The sequence below is a fragment of the Diplotaxodon limnothrissa genome, linkage group LG18, assembly GCF_057381915.1.
Source record: "Diplotaxodon limnothrissa isolate DT_005_m linkage group LG18, D_limnothrissa_male_GT1.1, whole genome shotgun sequence".
In the NCBI taxonomy this organism is placed as follows: Eukaryota; Metazoa; Chordata; class Actinopteri; order Cichliformes; family Cichlidae; genus Diplotaxodon; species Diplotaxodon limnothrissa.
Window position 1 is genome coordinate 14,908,241 of NC_140613.1, and position 19,357 is coordinate 14,927,597.

The 19,357-nt window shown below is 40.0% G+C and overlaps 1 protein-coding gene across 2 annotated transcripts in view; it reads left to right on the top strand.

The window, feature by feature from the left end:
* The first annotated feature begins 8,398 nt into the window (after positions 1–8,398).
* egfra (epidermal growth factor receptor a (erythroblastic leukemia viral (v-erb-b) oncogene homolog, avian)) overlaps positions 8,399–19,357 on the top strand; it is a 46,399-nt gene continuing 35,440 nt past the window's right edge. For both annotated transcript variants that reach the window (XM_085378828.1, XM_085378829.1), the window contains exon 1: positions 8,399–8,672. In XM_085378828.1, coding sequence (XP_085234954.1) covers positions 8,558–8,672 — 115 coding nt within the window. In that variant the 5' untranslated portion in view covers positions 8,399–8,557. The remainder of the gene's footprint in view (positions 8,673–19,357) is intronic.

Here is a 19,357-nt window from a genome sequence, read left to right on the forward strand (position 1 = left end):
TGGCACACAGAAAGGCCCTAGGCCTGTGGGAAGGAGTGCAGTAGGAGCTCATGACAAAAATCAAATCAGACTTTAGAGTTTTTTAAAAATATTATTTTATTATTACCATCATTATTAATGTTTGCACACAGTTTGCACCCAGGAGGGAGGCAGGTGTGATTTATTTGCCAGCAGACATGAAAAATAATTCAGGGACTGAATAAAAAGATCGTATGGAGACATCAGGGAAAGCTGAGTGGCCTAGTTAACGTTTAAGCCTCCCAGCGTGTCCTATCCTGCGCTCTTCTGTCTGACCTATGGACAATTTCAAAAGGAATTCTTGTTTTTCAAAGTGTCTGAATCTGATGTTCAAGTGGAAAGAATGAGGCTACCTGCAGAGAAATGTGAGCTGATTAAATCTACGCTGCATTTCTGATCTGTCACTTGCACAATACAAGGTTGGATTAAATATCACCTGCAATGTGCATTGCTGCAGCCAGTCAATCACTCACGAATGACTCAAAGTTTCCTGTAGTCACGCACACTGAATGACAGCTTTGAAGAAATATGATGGCATGGGCACGGAAGCGATCAGTGTCACCAGATTTAGGAAAGTAACCCTCTACCCAGCTGTGATGCTGAGAAATGAAAGCCTATTAAGGAGCACACACATAAGTGAAAATGTCATCTTAGATTCTAACCATTTATTATGACTATTATGCATATTTAGATGTTTATAAGAGTAAATGGTAAATGGCTTGTATTTGTATAGCGCTTTACTAGTCCCTAAGGACCCCAAAGCGCTTTACACAACCAGTCATCCACCCATTCACACACTGGTGATGGCAAGCTACATTGTAGCCACAGCCACCCTGGGGCGCACTGGCGAGGCTGCCGGACACTGGCGCCACCGGGCCCTCTGACCACCACCAGTAGGCAACGGGTAAAGCGTCTTGCCCAAGGACACAACGACCGAGACTGTCTAAGCCGGGGCTCGAACCGGCAACCTTCCGATTACAAGGCGAACTTGTAATTGGAAGGCTCAACTCTTGAGCCACTCTTGAGCCATGAGTAAGACTAAATATACTCAAAACATCAAAAATGAACATATTCTTAGTGAATCTGATCTTTTAATCATAAAAGACTCCATGTCAGACTGTCAGACTCCTGAACTCTGTCTCCTGACATCTGACCCACATTTAACTCATGGACTGAACACACACACACACACACACACACACACACACACACACACACAACCACCTATAACTGAACACACACACAATGGACAAAAACAAACATGGACTGAACCACCACTCACAACCACTTGCACTTTATATACCCACTATAGAAATTAGCCACATATCACTAATCTAAACTGCACTACTGTAAATGCTGTATAGACAATCATTCTGTACAAAACAATAATTATAGTTCTACAACTTTTTACAACTGTTTATAACTTATATAGTTAATATTTCATATTTCTGTATAGTTTTCATATTTGTATCCTGTTCATAGCCTGTACATACTTATAGTTATAGCATATTCATAACAAACCTTCATACCGTGTACATTGTAACATACCTATAATAGACCCTTTTTTGTAATATATCTATATTATTGCTAAAGCACTTTCTGGATGGATGCAAACTGCATTTCGTTGCCTTGTACTTGTGACATGTGCAATAACAATAAAGTTGAATTTTATTCTATTGTATTCTAACATATGTGTATTACTTTGTTGGTGTATGCGTTTACTACACACACTTATATATTTTGTAAAGTGCTACTACCAGTATGGCTTCTTCATCTTAGCTGCACACATCACAATACTAGAGCTACACAGCTAAATTACCTGTGAAGCCTGAGCACACACAACCTTCAGGAGATTATTGCCATTACTCATAACTGTGAACAAGCTGTTCCATGTTTTGAAACAGGATGTGACTGGTTGAGAAGTTGAGAAAGGGACGGTCATTGGTTTAAAACCGTTCATTCATTTACTTTGAGGTGTTTACTGTGTAACGCACTGAGATGTCATGGAGACCACATGCTCCGACAAGTTGAACGTGGCTCAGGGCCAAAGACCAGGGGCCTCATCAGGAGAGGTAAACCATAATGCAATAAGACGAGCATGCACGAGCACACGCGCGTGTGTTTGTTTGTGCGTGTGCACGTGAACTCGGTATTACAAAACAAACAATTCCTAAAATCAAATATTTGCCTTTTACTATTTTATTTACTAAGTTTAGCTTAAGGAGACTCGCCTTGAGGGGGGCCAGATGGTGCGATACAAGGTAATCTCACTGGCTTCTCTAATTAAACCTAATTAATTGGTGGCTGACAGTTTGCTGTGAATGCCTGGGGCTTTTCAACCATACCACTGCAGACAGGATTTATCATGCTATTATTAAAGCTTTTAGGGATTCACTCACATCTAATCTCAGCCTTGCAGTATCTCACATGTCATGAATATGGCAGCCATGACAGTCCAAACTAGAGCAGTGAGATTCACAGGAAGGAGTCAAAGAGTTAATGCTATACACTCAAAGCAGATTAATCTGCATTATGAAGATGCTGAAACAAAATTTGATGGTTCCGCTCATCATTTTCCAGGAGAAGCACCTAATGTACAATAATGCTTTCTACAAAAAGGTAATCGTGAGTTCTCAAATAAATGATCTACTTATTGTTGTGCCTTATATCTAATTTAGGGGGGGGAAAGGTGTCTCACATTTAAATGCAAAACAGTAGAGCTTTCCCAGGGTTTTATTCCAGCTTAATTAAAATGCATCCTTTTGTGAGGACAATGTAAAAACACAGTATCATTTCTGAGTGGGGATTGTTATTTTGTTGCACTTGTTTTAAAACTATATATATTTTGGGATGTTGCCAGCCCACCTGGGCTTTGTCATGCTTATCAGATATAAGACCTTAGGGATAAAGGGGTAATCTCCATCAAAAACATGGTCACATACTGTACCAGTTCTGCCTCGTTGAACCACTTAATAAGAGTCCTTGTATAAACATTAGTCAAAGAAATGTTTTTAGAGGTTGAGGATTATTTATACTGCTCAACTTTTACTGCACTTCAAAGACCTCAAGCTGCGAATATGAGCTTGATTAATTAACTCGTACTGCTAATCTATAATCTTACTTGAGGAACAAATACCGCAACACGCAGCGCTTATTTAGCATGAGAGATGGAAAATGTGAGACTATTACAAGGTAGCACATGCAATTATTTTACCAGCCGTAGCTGTCATCTCTCATCCTCTGAACACGTCCGCCTCTCTCTTTCTTTATCTTACTCTGTTTTGATTTCCTGGTTCTGGCCATTATTCTTGTTTGTTCAGTGTTTCTGCTTTGTCAGCTCTCCAAGACACACAGAGCCTCAGAGCAGAATGTGGATGGCGACTGCAACGCCTTTCTTTCAGACTGTGAAACATTTCATAATTGAAATATTGGCCACTGGTGTAGAAATTGGTCTCTGGAAAGAAGCCGAGGTGATTTCTCTCCCCCTTTTTTCCCTCTCTGCCTCAACTGTGGCTGAGTGTGAGACAAACCTTATGATGCATGCTCAATCATCCAGGTAAGTAAATCTCCAAAAGTTGATTCTGTTCATCTGGACGTAGCGTTTTGTGGGAGAAACGTTTTGTCACTTCTTCAGTCTCAGCTGACTGCCAGTTTCCCCAATCATATAAACAGTACATTTGCATAATGACTGAAACCAGCCCACTGAAGAACAATTGGCTGGGAGGTCAGTTCCTTAATCTTAATTATGCAAATTCTCATGACCATTGATCAACAACCACTGACCAAAACCCACTGATCAATGGCCATGAGTACCATTCACAGACAGTTGGGGAATGGCTGCAATCTCAGCATTGTAAGATGGCGAAAGATGTACCCTTAGGCCCCCTCCTCGATTCAGAGATGGTCTTTACCTTTTCACGTAAATTGCCTCCTTGACTCCGCACTCAAACCAGCGTTCCTCTGAATCTTTTAGTGAAATTTATTTCACTGAAAGTACAACAGGAATATTTTACCTCCCTGGTAAAATCGCTCGCTTTATGAACTTTGTACCAATTTATATCTTCATTGTGTTTCCTTAGTTTACAATATTGGTCTTATTGGTATCTTATCTTATTCGTATATATGTATGATTTCTATACATTGTACATCAGATGACCACTTTGGTTGTAAGATTCTGAATATTATGTATTAAAAGCTAGATATTTTAAATGAGAATAAGAAAGAAAATTATTTCTTTGTGCCCCTCTTTCCCTGTTAATGTCCTGCCTGCCCCCCTGTCAAAATTTTGCTAGATCCTCCTCTGCACAGTTACCAGCTGTCAGCTACTTAGAAAAGTATCCTGGGGTTATTTGTCTCTCAGAAACAGTTCACCACTTCCCTTCAACTCATTCATGTCACCTAAAAGGTAAACCTGTTTCTCCATCACCTGTTCAGCTCTACTGATTAAGTAAGGACATCTCCTGGTTTCATCTTCACATTTCCCTCTCAACAGATATCCAAACCGACATCATGACCAGCAGCTTTTACCGATGTGGCTCCAGCAAACATCAGCTGATACTAGAAATTAATATTAAATAAATTCTAACAACAGCGTATCAAGCTTAAACGTACTGCTGTTGTTTCACGCGACATCCGCTGATTTCCTCGTTCTGGCGCAAAATGGGCAATAAACAAACAAGAGAGACGAGGCTAGTGGTGACAAGAAAAGCCGATCAGCTGATCACTGATCAGTTTCATGATTGAAGTAGCAACAGGAGAGAGAGGGGGAGAGGATGAGAGAAGAAGAGGCAGCAGCGTAAAGACAAAGAATAACTCCAGCTTTGTGTTTTTTTTTTCATTCTAACTGAAGAAAGGGACAAATCGCGTTCCTTTTCACCTCAATACCAGGTGGTCGGTTGCATGTGTGCAAACCTGGTGACATCTATAAGAAACGTGTTCCTGCTGTGTTTGTCAACAAAGGTTTCTCAACAAAGAACTAAGTCAGGTTTTGCTTGTGGATCAAATGCTCATAAACAACAAGGGCCACTGACTTTTTTTTTTTTTTTAGCAATCACAATACGAAGAACAGTCAAATTGACAGTTGCACTATGACTATAGCACAGGGAACAAAAGCTCACTGTGCCGTCTCAAGTGAAACGTTAGCCTCGCATTAGGTAATTTCTCCTCGAGGAGAATGGTTATAATTTCACCAGACACAATAACCTCTTCCTCCAACAGTACGAGCAAAGACGCTTTGCTGTGCCATTAGGCTGCGATAATGAAATAAACACCAGTGTGAAAAATGATTTCCATCACTCCTGTCCCCATAGAGTCTGATATACAACAACAAACACATCTGAGCAGCTTGACGTCCAATTAGGCTCAGCTCTCATAAGACAGACACTCTGTCAGCACTCTCAAGACATTTTGTACATTCAACCCCTGCTTGACACTGATTCTGACAACCGTCTTTCATACATCGCCAAATGAATACGGATAACATCGAAACAGGATGTCAAAACTTACTGTTGGCTTTGTTTTTATGGGCACATTCAGTGAGGCCTCTAAAAGTTATAGGCCTTGGTATCATGGATGAGTCATCATCATACTAGCTTTTTCTGCCTAGGTGTTTACTTAAAATAGATCCAGGTCTTCTGCAAAGTGACAAAAATCCACCAGTAAGGAGGCGTTTGGCTGTAAAACAATGCTGTACGTACATATTTGTCTCTCTATAGTCCAGTTGCAGCCACTTGGGTCAGTGTTATTACATAAAAAACACCAAAGGATTGAAATCACACCAAAAACAGACAGAACCAGTCTCTGTTAAAGCCGCATTAGAAAACTGGGCCAAGGAATGTGGCCACCTTTCAGTAAATATTGGCTTAACCAGCAGGAAGTACTGGAAAACCAGTCAATGTTTAACCATTTTGTACTATCCTTATTTGCAATTCAGAAAATATTTATTTGTTTTTTAAAGTGAATATGTATTTGATTTTGATTAGATATCATCAATTACTATATAAACTAATAAATATCAGTCTGATTTTAATGCAGCTATACATTTTTGTAGTTTTCAGTATGATTGCACTCACTGGGCACCTTGTCAGGTAAATCTGCTCAACTGATTGTTGATCCAAATATCTAATCTGCTAATCACATGGCAGCAACTCAGTGTACACATGATCAAGACAACATGCTGAAGTACAAATTGAGTATCAGACTGGGGCAGAAATGTGATTTAGGTGTTGAGGTCAGCCGAGCTGGTCTGAGTATTTCAGAATCTGCTGGTCTGCTGAGATTTTCCCACAAAGCCATCTCCAGGGTCTTTTTCTGGTCTGGAAAAGAGAAATAAAAAAATCCAGTGAGTAGCAGTTTTCTGCACAAAAATGCCTCATTCACGCCACAGGTCAGAGGACAATGGCCAGACTGCTATAAGCTGAGTGGAAGGAAAAATTGAAATGAACACTTATTACAACCAAAGTGTGCAGAAGAGCATCTCTGAATGCACAACACAGCAGCAGAAGACCACAACGTGTCATACCTGTCAGTAAAGAACAAGAAACTGAGGCTCATCACAACTGAATTCAATTCAATTTTATTTATATAGCACCAAATCACAACAACAGTCGCCTCAATGCGCTTCATATTGTACAGTAGATCGTACAATAATAGATACAGAGAAAAACCCAACAATCATATGACCCCTTATGAGCAAGCACTTTGGTGACAGTGGGAAGGAAAAACTCCCTTTTAACAGGAAGAACCCTCCGGCAGAACCAGGCTCAGGGAGGGGCGGGGCCATCTGCTGCGACTGGTTGGGGTGAGAGAAGGAAAACAGGATAAAGACATGCTGTGAAGAGAGACAGAAATTAATAACAGGTGCGATTCAATGCAGAGAGGTCTCTTAACACATAGTGAGTGAGAAAGGTGACTGGAAAGGAAAAACTCAATGCATCATGGGAATCTCCCAGCAGCCTACGTCTATTGCAGCATAACTAAGGGAGGATTCAGGGTCACCTGGTCCAGCCCTAACTATATGCTTTAGCAAAAAGGAAAGTTATAAACCTAATTTTAAAAGTAGAGATAGTGTCTGTCTCCCGAATCCAAACTGGAAGCTGGTTCCACAGAAGAGGGGCCTGAAAACTGAAGGCTCTCCCTCCCATTCTACTTTTAAATACTCTAGGAACAACAAGTAAGCCTGCAGTGCGAGAGCGAAGTGCTCTAATAGGGTGATATGTTACTATAAGGTCATTAAGATAAGATGGGGCCTGATTATTTAAGACCTTGTATGTGAGGAGCAGGATTTTGAATTGAACTGAGCATCCTTCAAAAGCCACAGCCTACCTGAGGATCGTTGCTGACCATGTCCATCTTATTATGGCTTCTTACAACCATCAGACAGCTCAGATTTTCTCAAACTGATTGCTTGAACATAACAATATGTCCTCTGTACTTATACAGCCTCCAGTTACCAGATTCCAGTCCAATAGAGGACTTTTGGAATGTGATGGAACAGGAACTTCGGATATGATGCGTAATCATGGGAACAAGCGGGTTTTCAAACGGGAGCAGCTGATTAGCATTAGAAAAGCTGAAATAATACCTCAGCTGAAGCCAATTGTACTAAATGCACTAAATGTGCACTGTTACAAGAATATTTTTCTTTCTATTGTTTTCTATTATTTTAAGTTAAGCAGGACAGAGTGCTTTTAAAGAACGATTTACTTATATTCTCAAAAGTTAAGCATGACAGGCTTCTGTTTAAGAAAGAGACCTGTTTTATGTGTTAATGTTGTCATTTTGAGCTAAAAATAAATGGCTAAATGATCATTTGTTTCACATGTGTTCATATCACAAAGAATACACATCTACTTAAATCAAATTCAAGTCAAAGGGTTAAAAAAAATAATTTCACACACAAAAAAAGAGCTAGAAAATTCACCACACTGGGAAGGGTGAAGACAACTGGGTCGCCCGGCCCTGGCCACGAGGTGTCCCTTATTTATTTTTCAGGGAGTTGGCAACCCTAGACATCTTCCTCTTTTGCTTGTTTGTCTTTTTCTTCACCAAACTAAGAAAACAGACCATAAAAGCCGGTGTTTCTGTTCTGCAGCTACTGAGCTACTGTTATTGCCTTTGTTTGCTCAAGGAAGTTTATTCAGCTTTTTTTTATTTGTACATGTTTTAATGCACGCTGTAGCTCACATTATGGCCACTTTTCTACAGTGCAGTCCATTTTCCGAAAACACTGCCTTTCTTTCCCCCTTTTTTTCGTTTTTTCCTGTTTGGTTTGTGCAGTTCTTTGTACATCCGGCGTGTACCTGCGCGAGAGGCGCATCTGTCCTACCTCGTGGTGACGTCAGATCAAGCCAGTAGTTTGTCCTCAGTCGCCGCCTGAGCTGGGACTGGTGAAGATATCTGCGAGGAGGAGGAGGAGCTGTCAAAGTTTGAGTTGCCCACAGAAGGAAAAGTCTTTTTTACTCAACGAGCAGAGAGAGAGAGGGAAAGGCGACGTTTTTAAGTTTTGGGAAAGCGGAATATCTCGGCTTGTTGGCATGGAATGACACCTTCTCACCGGGAGCTTCAAAATAACACGATGGCAGCCCGTTTTCTCAAGTGGATCAGTCTCACGTCTCTGCTTTGGCTGAGCTTCTGCGGTCTGGCGCAAAATAAAGGTATGTGAGGTGTACGTAGTTGGGTCTTAATGGTAAGCAGGCTTTCACTTTCTTCTCTGTCAGCGTTAACTTAAAATCACAGAGAAATCTCGGGCCGGTCACGAAGCCGCAGAGAAACTTGATCCAGAATAGGAGGGTGGAGAAAGTTTCTCACAGTCTCGCTGCTCCGGCTGTAACCTGGTTAAAGCTACAGAGGGGCTCAGAAGAGGTTAGTCACTGAAAACGAACACACCGATTTTATTTTTTATTTTTTTTAAAGAAAGAAAGAAACGAGAAAAAAAGTGATTTTTCCTTTTAGTCAATTGTTCAAATCTTTCCCCACCAAAAAAAATCTGGCACTGACCGTACCGAGAAAATCTGCACCACTCTGAGGATCATGCAGGCAGGCAACGGATGTGGATTTGGGAAATTTCTGCCTTTTAATCTCGTCTGTTTATGAAATGTGCGAGCACTGTGTGAGCTTTCCATACTCCGTTTTGTGACAAAACTCTTACTGGCATATGCTGAAGTACACTTCATAAATGTGGATTTCTTATCCTTTCTCACAGACCAGATCTCACACCAGCGGTCACATTTGTTTGTTAGTATTTTAAGCATCTTCAGACGTGATAAACATCTGATCCTAGATCAGCTCGAACATTCTCCTTAGTCGACTTGCGCAAACGATATGAAGTTGGGTTTTGTTTAAGTGTTCTTTTGGCCCTGAAAATAAGGTCAAAGTAGTCTTATTATTTTTAAAGATAGCAGTGTTATGACTGTTCCTTTACTTTTCTCCCGCTATTTTCAGTATCCTTGAGTTATTTGAAAAATCAGTAGTACATTAGTTGTTAGCCTACTTTCAAAAACTTACAAATTATATATATATATATATATATATATATATATATATATATATATATATATATATATATATATATATATATATATATTATTTACTCCTTGTTGGTTTGAGTTACTCAGGACCCACAGAGGGGAGATGTTAGGAGAGAACGTGACCAAACATATCACTTTAATCCCTAATGGATTTAACTTCCTATTCTCGTGAATCATGTATCATTACTCATTACAGTGTTGTTCCCCCTTTTAAGCGGATAAGCGTGTACTCATAGTGCCACCGGCCCACGTGCAAGCCCCATCTCTCCTGTCTGGTTCCACGAGTGGAGACCAGTGCCGCTTTGAAGAGAACCATAACAAATCAAAAGTGTTTGCGAGCCAAAAAGACAGAGTCCCTAAATATTTCTGGGCTTCTAAACAAACTGGACATTTCATGCAGCAGCAAGTCTCCCACAGTAAATAAGGATTTTGGAATTTTATTAAGACAAGAGAAGATTAGTGATGAGCAGCTGTGATGACAGATACGCTGTGCAGTACTATTAGGTTTAATTACACTTCTTTTTGTTAGTTTTTTTTTTTTTTTTACAACTGATCCCATTTGAATTTCCAGTGAAGTGTGAGCTGCAACATATGTTTTTGACAGTTCAAGTTGTTGTTGTTGATTCGTGTGTTTTTGGCCAGGGGCTGAGACAGATGTTTCTATGTGCCACGCTGTGTTTTAACTAGCACACAGTGTCCAGAGCAGTCAAATTGATTTGAACAAGATGGCAAATACATCTCCATGACGCTCCTTTGGAATCAAAAGTCCAAATAACAAACTATTGGATATTTGGGCTGTTGTGCAATCGTAATAAACTCAAGTAACATGTAAATGAAATCATGTTATTGATTAAAGAAAGAGTTACTAGGGGGGGTCGTGCCATCGCTGTGCTGCAGGTTTATCCAGTAACTTGAGAAGAAACCAAATATGGAGTGAGTTTATTAATAATTACATGATGAACACTTGAAAACTTGAGCTGTTTAGTGCTTGGATTATAGTCTTGTCTTGGGGAGATTTACATGTGTATGTGTAAAGACATGCTGATACCAGTCTACTTACTGTAGGACTGGATATACATGATATTACTATGGTAGTAATGGGGGCGCGGGTGTGTTACGCCTTCTAGTATTTAATTACTTTTCCTGATGTTTTACATTTTTACGGGCACACCTTCTCAATATTTTTATTGTGATATTTGTGGAGATGTCATATTCATACATTTTCTTCTCCAAGGTCACACTTGTTCTGAAAACTATACTGGCTGTCACAGGGCAAGAGGTGGGGTACATCCTGGACAGACAAAGACATATTTTCACCTATGGGCAATTTAGAATCACCAATTAACCTAGCATTCATGTCTTTGGACTGTGGGAGTACCCACACAGGACAAACTCCCCAGTAAATGCCCCAGATGTTTGGTAGATTTGATCCAATGCCTTTTTTGTTGTAAAGTGATGGTCATCACCATGCCACTCCAGCTTAAGCTTTAGAAAAAAGTAGGGTCGTTTTCTTAGGACATCAAGGAGAGTGTAGTCTTTGGACTTTAAAAAACAAGACCGGCAGATGCACATTTTCCAGGGATGCTTGACTAGTCAGTCTAACTAAGCAGTGTCTGTTTGACCTATTAAAATGTGTTTGTGTTGCTGGGAAGCAAATGAACATCTGGCCAGTGGTTTACACTTAGAAGAAGCAAAAAAAGAAAGAAAGAAAAATGTAAGTTTAGAACAATTTGAAATTGGTTGCGATCATGGAAACTTTTTTGCATATTGTTCTGTGTTTGAACTCCTGTTTTTTAATTTTTTATTTTTATCTAAGTTTACAGATCATGTGACCTATTTCACCCTAGAGGTCTCTGTGCTGGAACTGAGTTTCTGTCATGGAAACACAATCAGCGGCATTTTTTTTTTTAAAGGTTTCACTGAAGAGGCCACCTGGTAGAGCTAAAATACATGCAGAACTGCCGTGCTTCAGTTCTGTTACATCAGATTTAGGAGCGTTACAGTTGAGATCAAACTTGTGGTCGCTGGCAAGATTCAAGAAGCATTACAGATGTAACTTTGTATTTATTATAATCATAACTTCATATTTATAACAATATGTTTGCAATTTCCTAATGTTGTAAACCCGCTCAACATTTGGCAATAAAACCCTTTCTGATTCTGATTCTGATTCTGATATTTACTTTGGAGGCATAGCTCCGGTAATCCAAAGAAGCATTTAAATCAGCCAAAGTTGCCATCTGTGATGATTTAGCTTATTACATTTCTCCACTTTGCTCGCCCATTTAGCCCACCTGTTTCTAGGGGTGCTACTGACAGGCCATTAAGGCTTTTGGAAATGAATTTGAGATTTGATAATGCAGAAGCTTTTCCCTCAGGACGCCCGCCTGTCACTCTTGTGTTCCTGCTGCAAAATGGAAAAGCTCCTCGTTCCTTACACTGGCATAATTAGTTTGTTATTGCGAGTAATGCCCACAGCTTCGCCCAGCAGCCGACCGCAAGTAATAACGGATGATTTATTTCACATTCGCTAAATGGTTTTAGAATGATTACTCCTTTGTGACTGTTTGTGACTGGCTTTGTACTGCAAAGGCGATGATTATATATTTTTTTTATTGTGCACTCAAAAATTTCTAAGCACTTCTACTTTTTTTTGTAGAATGATGCCAAGCCGGAAATATGCAGTAAAACCTTCCTAAGAGCCACTCTAACTGACACATGAGTTAACCAGTGAAAGATGAAACTAATCACAGGAGCATGTCAAGAGCTAAATCCTTAATCCCAAATCGAGGCTCCCTCGCTTGCTTTTGACACAATGTAACCCGCTTATATCAATATGCTTCCCCCCCAAGTTAATCAAGTTCTTGACAGAAAGCGATAGAAAGATAGGAGGAAGTCTGCCTCAATCACTGCATTTACATCTGCTTGCACACCTGCAAAAGTTAAGCTGACTCATGACAACATTTCAGTCCTGCAGTGCATCCTGAGTAAGTGCTTTTCCCTGTGTAACAAGCCAGCTTCCCCCATAAGTCATCTGTTTTTTTTTCTTTTCTTTTTTCATCACTTTAAGAAACCCATTTCTTTTCTAGGATTGGATGAATGTTAGTAGTGAAATATAGTTTATGATCTTGTGTAATCCTAGAACATCTTGCATGCATTTTAGTGTTCTGAGTGATCCAAGTACTGCTGTGGCTGCTGCTATCTCTTGCAGGTCCGCTGATGACCTTCCCAGATTTACATCTGCTGCAGTCATTGTCAGAAATCATGTTGTTTTTTTTTTCCTTAATGTTTGGGCCATGGGAGCAGGAATATAATTTCTTCGTCCTTCTTCCGCCTTCTCTGCTTGCTTTGATGAACTGCACCAGGTCTGAGCAGCATAGACTGCTGCAGAGGTGCAGGATTTCGGTTTCACCCTGTGACAATAGTGCCTCTGTAGAAAGCAGGGGATCTGGCAGCACTGATACTTTTGTCGAGCAACTGAGATCTGTGCTGTGTAGCAGACGCACCCGAGGCTAGACATCCATGTCATCAAGAGGAAGCCTAGAAGTGAAGCAGCTTTTGTTCTTTTTACCTCATTTTTTTTTCTGAAAAGACAATAAAATCTATTGTGTCGACCTACAAGTCAAGTAGTATTGCACTTCTGTAAATGTTATGCATTCGGTTCCACTACCATGAAGCATAAACCCAGAAATCTCCAGATGAGCAGAATTAGCTTTCTGGGGTGTAGCGTGTAGACTTTAGGCAATATTATCCATTAAATGCTCCAAAAGCCTCCAACACCACAAACAGAATCTTGTTCATTGAAGACTCGATAGTTTATAGACAGTAACCAATGGATATTCACAGCATTTATGCAAATGCCATCCCTCCTTACCATACAGACTGTTTACCTCAAGGCAACTGAGGCTTGCTCAAACATGACTGGTCAAAAGAATTCAGACTACAAAAGGAGGACAGATTGAAACCAAACAGCTAGAATACTAAAAAAAACAAAACAAAAAGAACTGCAACCATTGCTGCAGATTAATGTTCATATTGAGATATGTGTTTATAGTGGCAATGGGGATTGTCTGGCTTTTGGAGTCAGCCTCAAGTGGCGTGGATTGCAGTCTTTAAAAACTTTGTTTTCTCAGTCAGTAAACCAGTGTTTTTACTGCAACAACTAAAGATGCTACCCATTCTGTAGTTTATATACATTAACGAGAAACCAGCATGGAGTAAGGGGCTAGATATGTGGGTTACTTATTGGGTTACTTATGGTAGCAAAGCCATCCGCAGCACTTTATGGCCTTTCCATGATCCGCTGGTTGTGCATGGAGTATTCAGTGGAAAGAGACCCAGAGTTGAGCTGGAAAAAAAGGCTTTCTGCTATCTGTCATCTCATCAAGTGCAGTGTCGTGTCAAAAGGGAAAGGAGGCCAAAGCTCCAATAGTTTTATTATGACTGCATTTGTATGTCTTAAAGAATGCTTTGCTGAGGTAGTGGGGGGTAAAGGGGCGTTGTGGGATTGTCACACTTTTGTCTGATTTCATTCTTTTTCCTTTTGGAGTAATGCTTCAAGCCCTTGTTTGGCTGAAAAATGTCTTTATCTTTGGTAAACATGCCATACAGCAGCTCACATCTGATTCATAATGTACTAGAAATTCACAGTGTGTTGATAATCAGTGTTTTTCTAGGAGTGCCTCATGTGTAAATATGAAACTTGGGTTAAGCTGCAGTGAAACTGCTGAAACAGTAAGCTGACTTTAGCTGGAAAGTGGGCGCTGAACATATTTCCATCCTGCAGGCTTTTAGCCTGAATGAAAGCCATGGTTCTGCCACACTGCATAGCCTGTTCTGAAACACGTTTTTCTTTAGAAAGAAATAGGTTGCTGTATTTGTATTCAGTGTGGAGCTCTATAGATGTGCATGTCATTGAGATGTCAATGGGACGGACAGGGGTTGTGCACAGATCAAAGGAAGAATCGCAGCAGCAGAGACAAGCAGGAAAGTCGGGATACGCAAACAAACATCAGAAGGATGGAGTGCGATCTTTGACTTTGTTATCCGTGTCCTCGTTTAATTGTTCATCAAAGAGGCCTCGTCTTCTTTTTTTAGTTTGCTGCCGCTTCAGTGTAGCATCCAAATTGCAGATGAGAGTCTCTCAGCATTATCCTGCAGACCTCCTGCAGGTGTGTCGTCACCTCTGTTGACCTCCACGTCATTATGAGGCGCGATGCTTCAAACTGCATCCCGGCTAGAAGAGGAATCCCCTACAGGGACGAGAACAATAGCTTCACAAATAAATGTCCATCTCAGAATATTTCAGAAGAAAGCATTGTTTGTGAGGGGTGGTGGCCGATCTCAGAAACTTGCTTCCCTAATAGCATTTAGGCTCTTCCTGTGCGGTCTGAGCGTGATTCACTAATGTGAGACTGTGTTAGAGGTTTGGACCTTGTGACACAATATGGTTAATTAGTCCAGGTTATGTATATGAGTCCCAGCGTTTGTCAAAAACTATTGCATTAAAGGTCCAGGATGTTTAATTGTTCACCACTTTGCAGTGTAAAGAGAGGGGCTTTCCTGCTTCTCTTCCTGATTACAAAAGGATGTTAGAGGTCCCCAAGAGCATTTAACCAGAAGCATTATGCTATTTTTTTTTTATTGGCGTGCATTGGCTTTGGTCCATTTTTTTGCTCAAAAGATTTGTTTTTTCCATGTTCACTCCTAACAGTGCTGACAGATACTGATGTAAAATTGTTCTGCTTCAACTGATTTAAATTGACTTCATGCAGCTGACTGTGTAAAGCTTGGCTTGAGAGTGAACATCAAACTTTATCAGCTTAATTTTTGGCAAACATAAATCCTGATGCCTTTCAAAGGAGTTCTGATCAGGCTTGTCTGGTCCGTAGTTTTTATTACCTATGAAAAAGAGTGTTTCCTCTGTTATTAAGGCATTATATGCTCCATTAAAAGTTTGCATGTCATGTCAATCAAGACAGACAAGACAAGACGACTCCCTTTTATAGATTGAAAAGGTAGTGCTGTTGAGTAATTTCTAGTCAAATAGAAAACAAAAGGGATTTGTCTTGTTTTGTCCAAAGAATTTGGCATGTACTGTGTGTTCAGTGTGGAAAAGAAAAACAGGTTCAGTGATGTTTTTACCTTTTCTCTGTCGTTCAGCTCGGCTTACACTTCGGCATTAAGATAAAATAGGCTTGTTGACTTCATGAATTTAGTTTAAACTCTATGTACACAGGAAAATTGTGTGGTCATGTGCTATGCTCACATCTACAGACATTCAGAATCTCTTAACTTATTTCTTTTATTCCAGTCTAGACCTCCTTTTCCTGTCATTGAAGATTGATCTGAGCTTACTGGGTGCCAACTGTGGTGAGCTTCCCTAACAGGAAGGATTCTTTCCTAAAGCAAATTTTAAAGCTCGAAATGAAACAACATTCATAGTCTGTTTGTGGCTGCCTTCTAAATAAGGTAATAGGAGTGCGCGCTTGACTGAGAAACGCACACAAAGAAAAGGAAACATGAATACATCAGCCTCAGAAACCCCAAGTCTGGACAAAGGGTTCCTTATTCAAGTCTTTGTCGTCTTCTTTGACCTTATCTTGTCATGTGGACATGACTTTACAACCCTGTGTCAACAGGGAGAAGAAAGGCATGCCTATTAGCTCAAATTCATGAGGCTGCTGCGTGAATAGCGGAATCAGTTGAGCTGATATTGAATCAGGGCAGCAAATCCAAGTTAGATATAAGAGTTTTTTTGGAAATGAAAAGCTCCACTAAGGCACACAGTGTTACATATTACAGTGCTAAAACACTGATATTTAAATATTGTTTTAACTGTGTTAATGATCAGTACAGCTAATCATTCAGATTCCTATACAAATAAAGCTGGGACAGGTCTACTGATATAACTGAATGTAATAGATTGTAAAGCAGCACATCCAATAGTCTAATACAGTGGTCCCTCGCCATAACGCGGTTCACGTTTCGTGGCCTCGCTGTTTCGCAGATTTTTTTGTGTGCAATTTTGCATGCTTTTTTCTTTTTCTTTTTTTTTTTTTACAGCGCATTGTGTTCTGCGTCCTGATTGGCTGTAGACAATTGTCAATCAATCTCGTGCCGTGTCTCCTGTACAGTACAGAATGCGTTCAGCTTGTCAAATTTACGTAAATCTTTGATTGCTGGCAGGGTGACTCTGAAGTGCTGTACTGTATGTTTGTAAGTTTTCTCCACAACAAACACAACAATGATGACGAAACGTTTGCACCGTCGAACGCACCTGTGGTAGCACCCAAAAGGCAGAAGAAGATGCTAACCATCACTCAAAAAGTTGGACTTCTGGACATGCTAAAGGAAGGTAGAAGTTACTGTATTTTACAGATTATAAGGCGCATTAAGCGAAACAAAACATTCAGATAAGTCAAACTTTACTCAACTTATTCTTCTTGCTTCTATCACTTCCATACCATTGATTCATTAATGTTGAATTCTCTCACAGCTGCTCCATTCCCATGTTCTGAACCAGAAAACAGGGTTTGATCTTTGGTTTCATTCTATAATACTGGACTTATTTTTCTATGAAGGTCGAACTTTGAGAGTGTTTAAACAAGAGAGAAAAGTGTGACAATGTTCATGCCTGTCTAACAAAAGTGTATAAAGTGTGCAGTGAGGGGTTTTATAGCCTTAAAACATCTATATATATAATTGTAAAAAATAAAGCTGACTACTTCGCAGTTTTCACCTTTCACGGGTTATTTTTAGAACGTAACTCCTGTGATAAACGAGGGACTACTGCACCACAAATTTCAGCCAGTCATTCATATCAAAAGAAGAACCGCTGGACACCAAATGCATTAGGACTTATCGTTTAGTCCTTGTCCAGTTTCTTCACATTCTTTTCAGGACACACTGCTGACCATGCTGAGATATGCCAAGTTCTCAGCTAATAGCTCATTGGGATTCAACCTGTTGGTGCTAAAAGACTATTTTTATGCTTATCAAACTCAAACTGCGCTATTGTTGGCATTTTTTGGGAGATTCGTTGAAAGAACAAATTATGTATTTCTAAAATCACTTTAAAAAACTACAAGTAAAGACATCTCATTGGAAGCAAAACATAAAGAAATGAGGCTTATGTTTATGCCTACAGGTTTGTCTCCAAAACAGAAAGAGCTCTGTGATTACCACCAGGTTATCTCCTGATAGCAAGTAAAGTACAATTCTGACAAGTGAATAACCGTCCTTCCTTATGATAAACCTTTCTGATTCTGATTCTGATTCTGATATTTACTTTGGAGGCATAGCTCCGGTAATCCAAAGAAGCATTTAAATCAGCCAAAGTTGCCATCTGTGATGATTTAGCTTATTACATTTCTCCACTTTGCTCGCCCATTTAGCCCACCTGTTTCTAGGGGTGCTACTGACAGGCCATTAAGGCTTTTGGAAATGAATTTGAGATTTGATAATGCAGAAGCTTTTCCCTCAGGACGCCCGCCTGTCACTCTTGTGTTCCTGCTGCAAAATGGAAAAGCTCCTCGTTCCTTACACTGGCATAATTAGTTTGTTATTGCGAGTAATGCCCACAGCTTCGCCCAGCAGCCGACCGCAAGTAATAACGGATGATTTATTTCACATTCGCTAAATGGTTTTAGAATGATTACTCCTTTGTGACTGTTTGTGACTGGCTTTGTACTGCAAAGGCGATGATTATATTTTTTTTTTATTGTGCACTCAAAAATTTCTAAGCACTTCTACTTTTTTTGTAGAATGATGCCAAGCCGGAAATATGCAGTAAAACCTTCCTAAGAGCCACTCTAACTGACACATGAGTTAACCAGTGAAAGATGAAACTAATCACAGGAGCATGTCAAGAGCTAAATCCTTAATCCCAAATCGAGGCTCCCTCGCTTGCTTTTGACACAATGTAACCTTAAAACATCTATATATATAATTGTAAAAAATAAAGCTGACTACTTCGCAGTTTTCACCTTTCACGGGTTATTTTTAGAACGTAACTCCTGTGATAAACGAGGGACTACTGCACCACAAATTTCAGCCAGTCATTCATATCAAAAGAAGAACCGCTGGACACCAAATGCATTAGGACTTATCGTTTAGTCCTTGTCCAGTTTCTTCACATTCTTTTCAGGACACACTGCTGACCATGCTGAGATATGCCAAGTTCTCAGCTAATAGCTCATTGGGATTCAACCTGTTGGTGCTAAAAGACTATTTTTATGCTTATCAAACTCAAACTGCGCTATTGTTGGCATTTTTTGGGAGATTCGTTGAAAGAACAAATTATGTATTTCTAAAATCACTTTAAAAAACTACAAGTAAAGACATCTCATTGGAAGCAAAACATAAAGAAATGAGGCTTATGTTTATGCCTACAGGTTTGTCTCCAAAACAGAAAGAGCTCTGTGATTACCACCAGGTTATCTCCTGATAGCAAGTAAAGTACAATTCTGACAAGTGAATAACCGTCCTTCCTTATGATAAACCTCTGCCTCAGTTACGAGCAGTTATAACACTGTTGGCAGTTTTGTGGCAGGGTGTGTTAGAGGAGGAAAAGAAGATCAGCTCTTCTCTTGCTTTGGTTCCAGCATTTTAGAAGCCAGCATCACCTCTCGCCGATTTCATCACCATCGTAAAACGTGTTTCATCGCAGCCATTTATAGATGAGCTGACAGCGTTGTTCATGATATTGTAGCTGTGGCAGTGACTTCTACAGAGTTGATCCTTGATTTGTTTTACTCCAGCAGCACTAAAATGTAATATACTCAACGCCCCTCGTGAGGTACCTTTTCTAA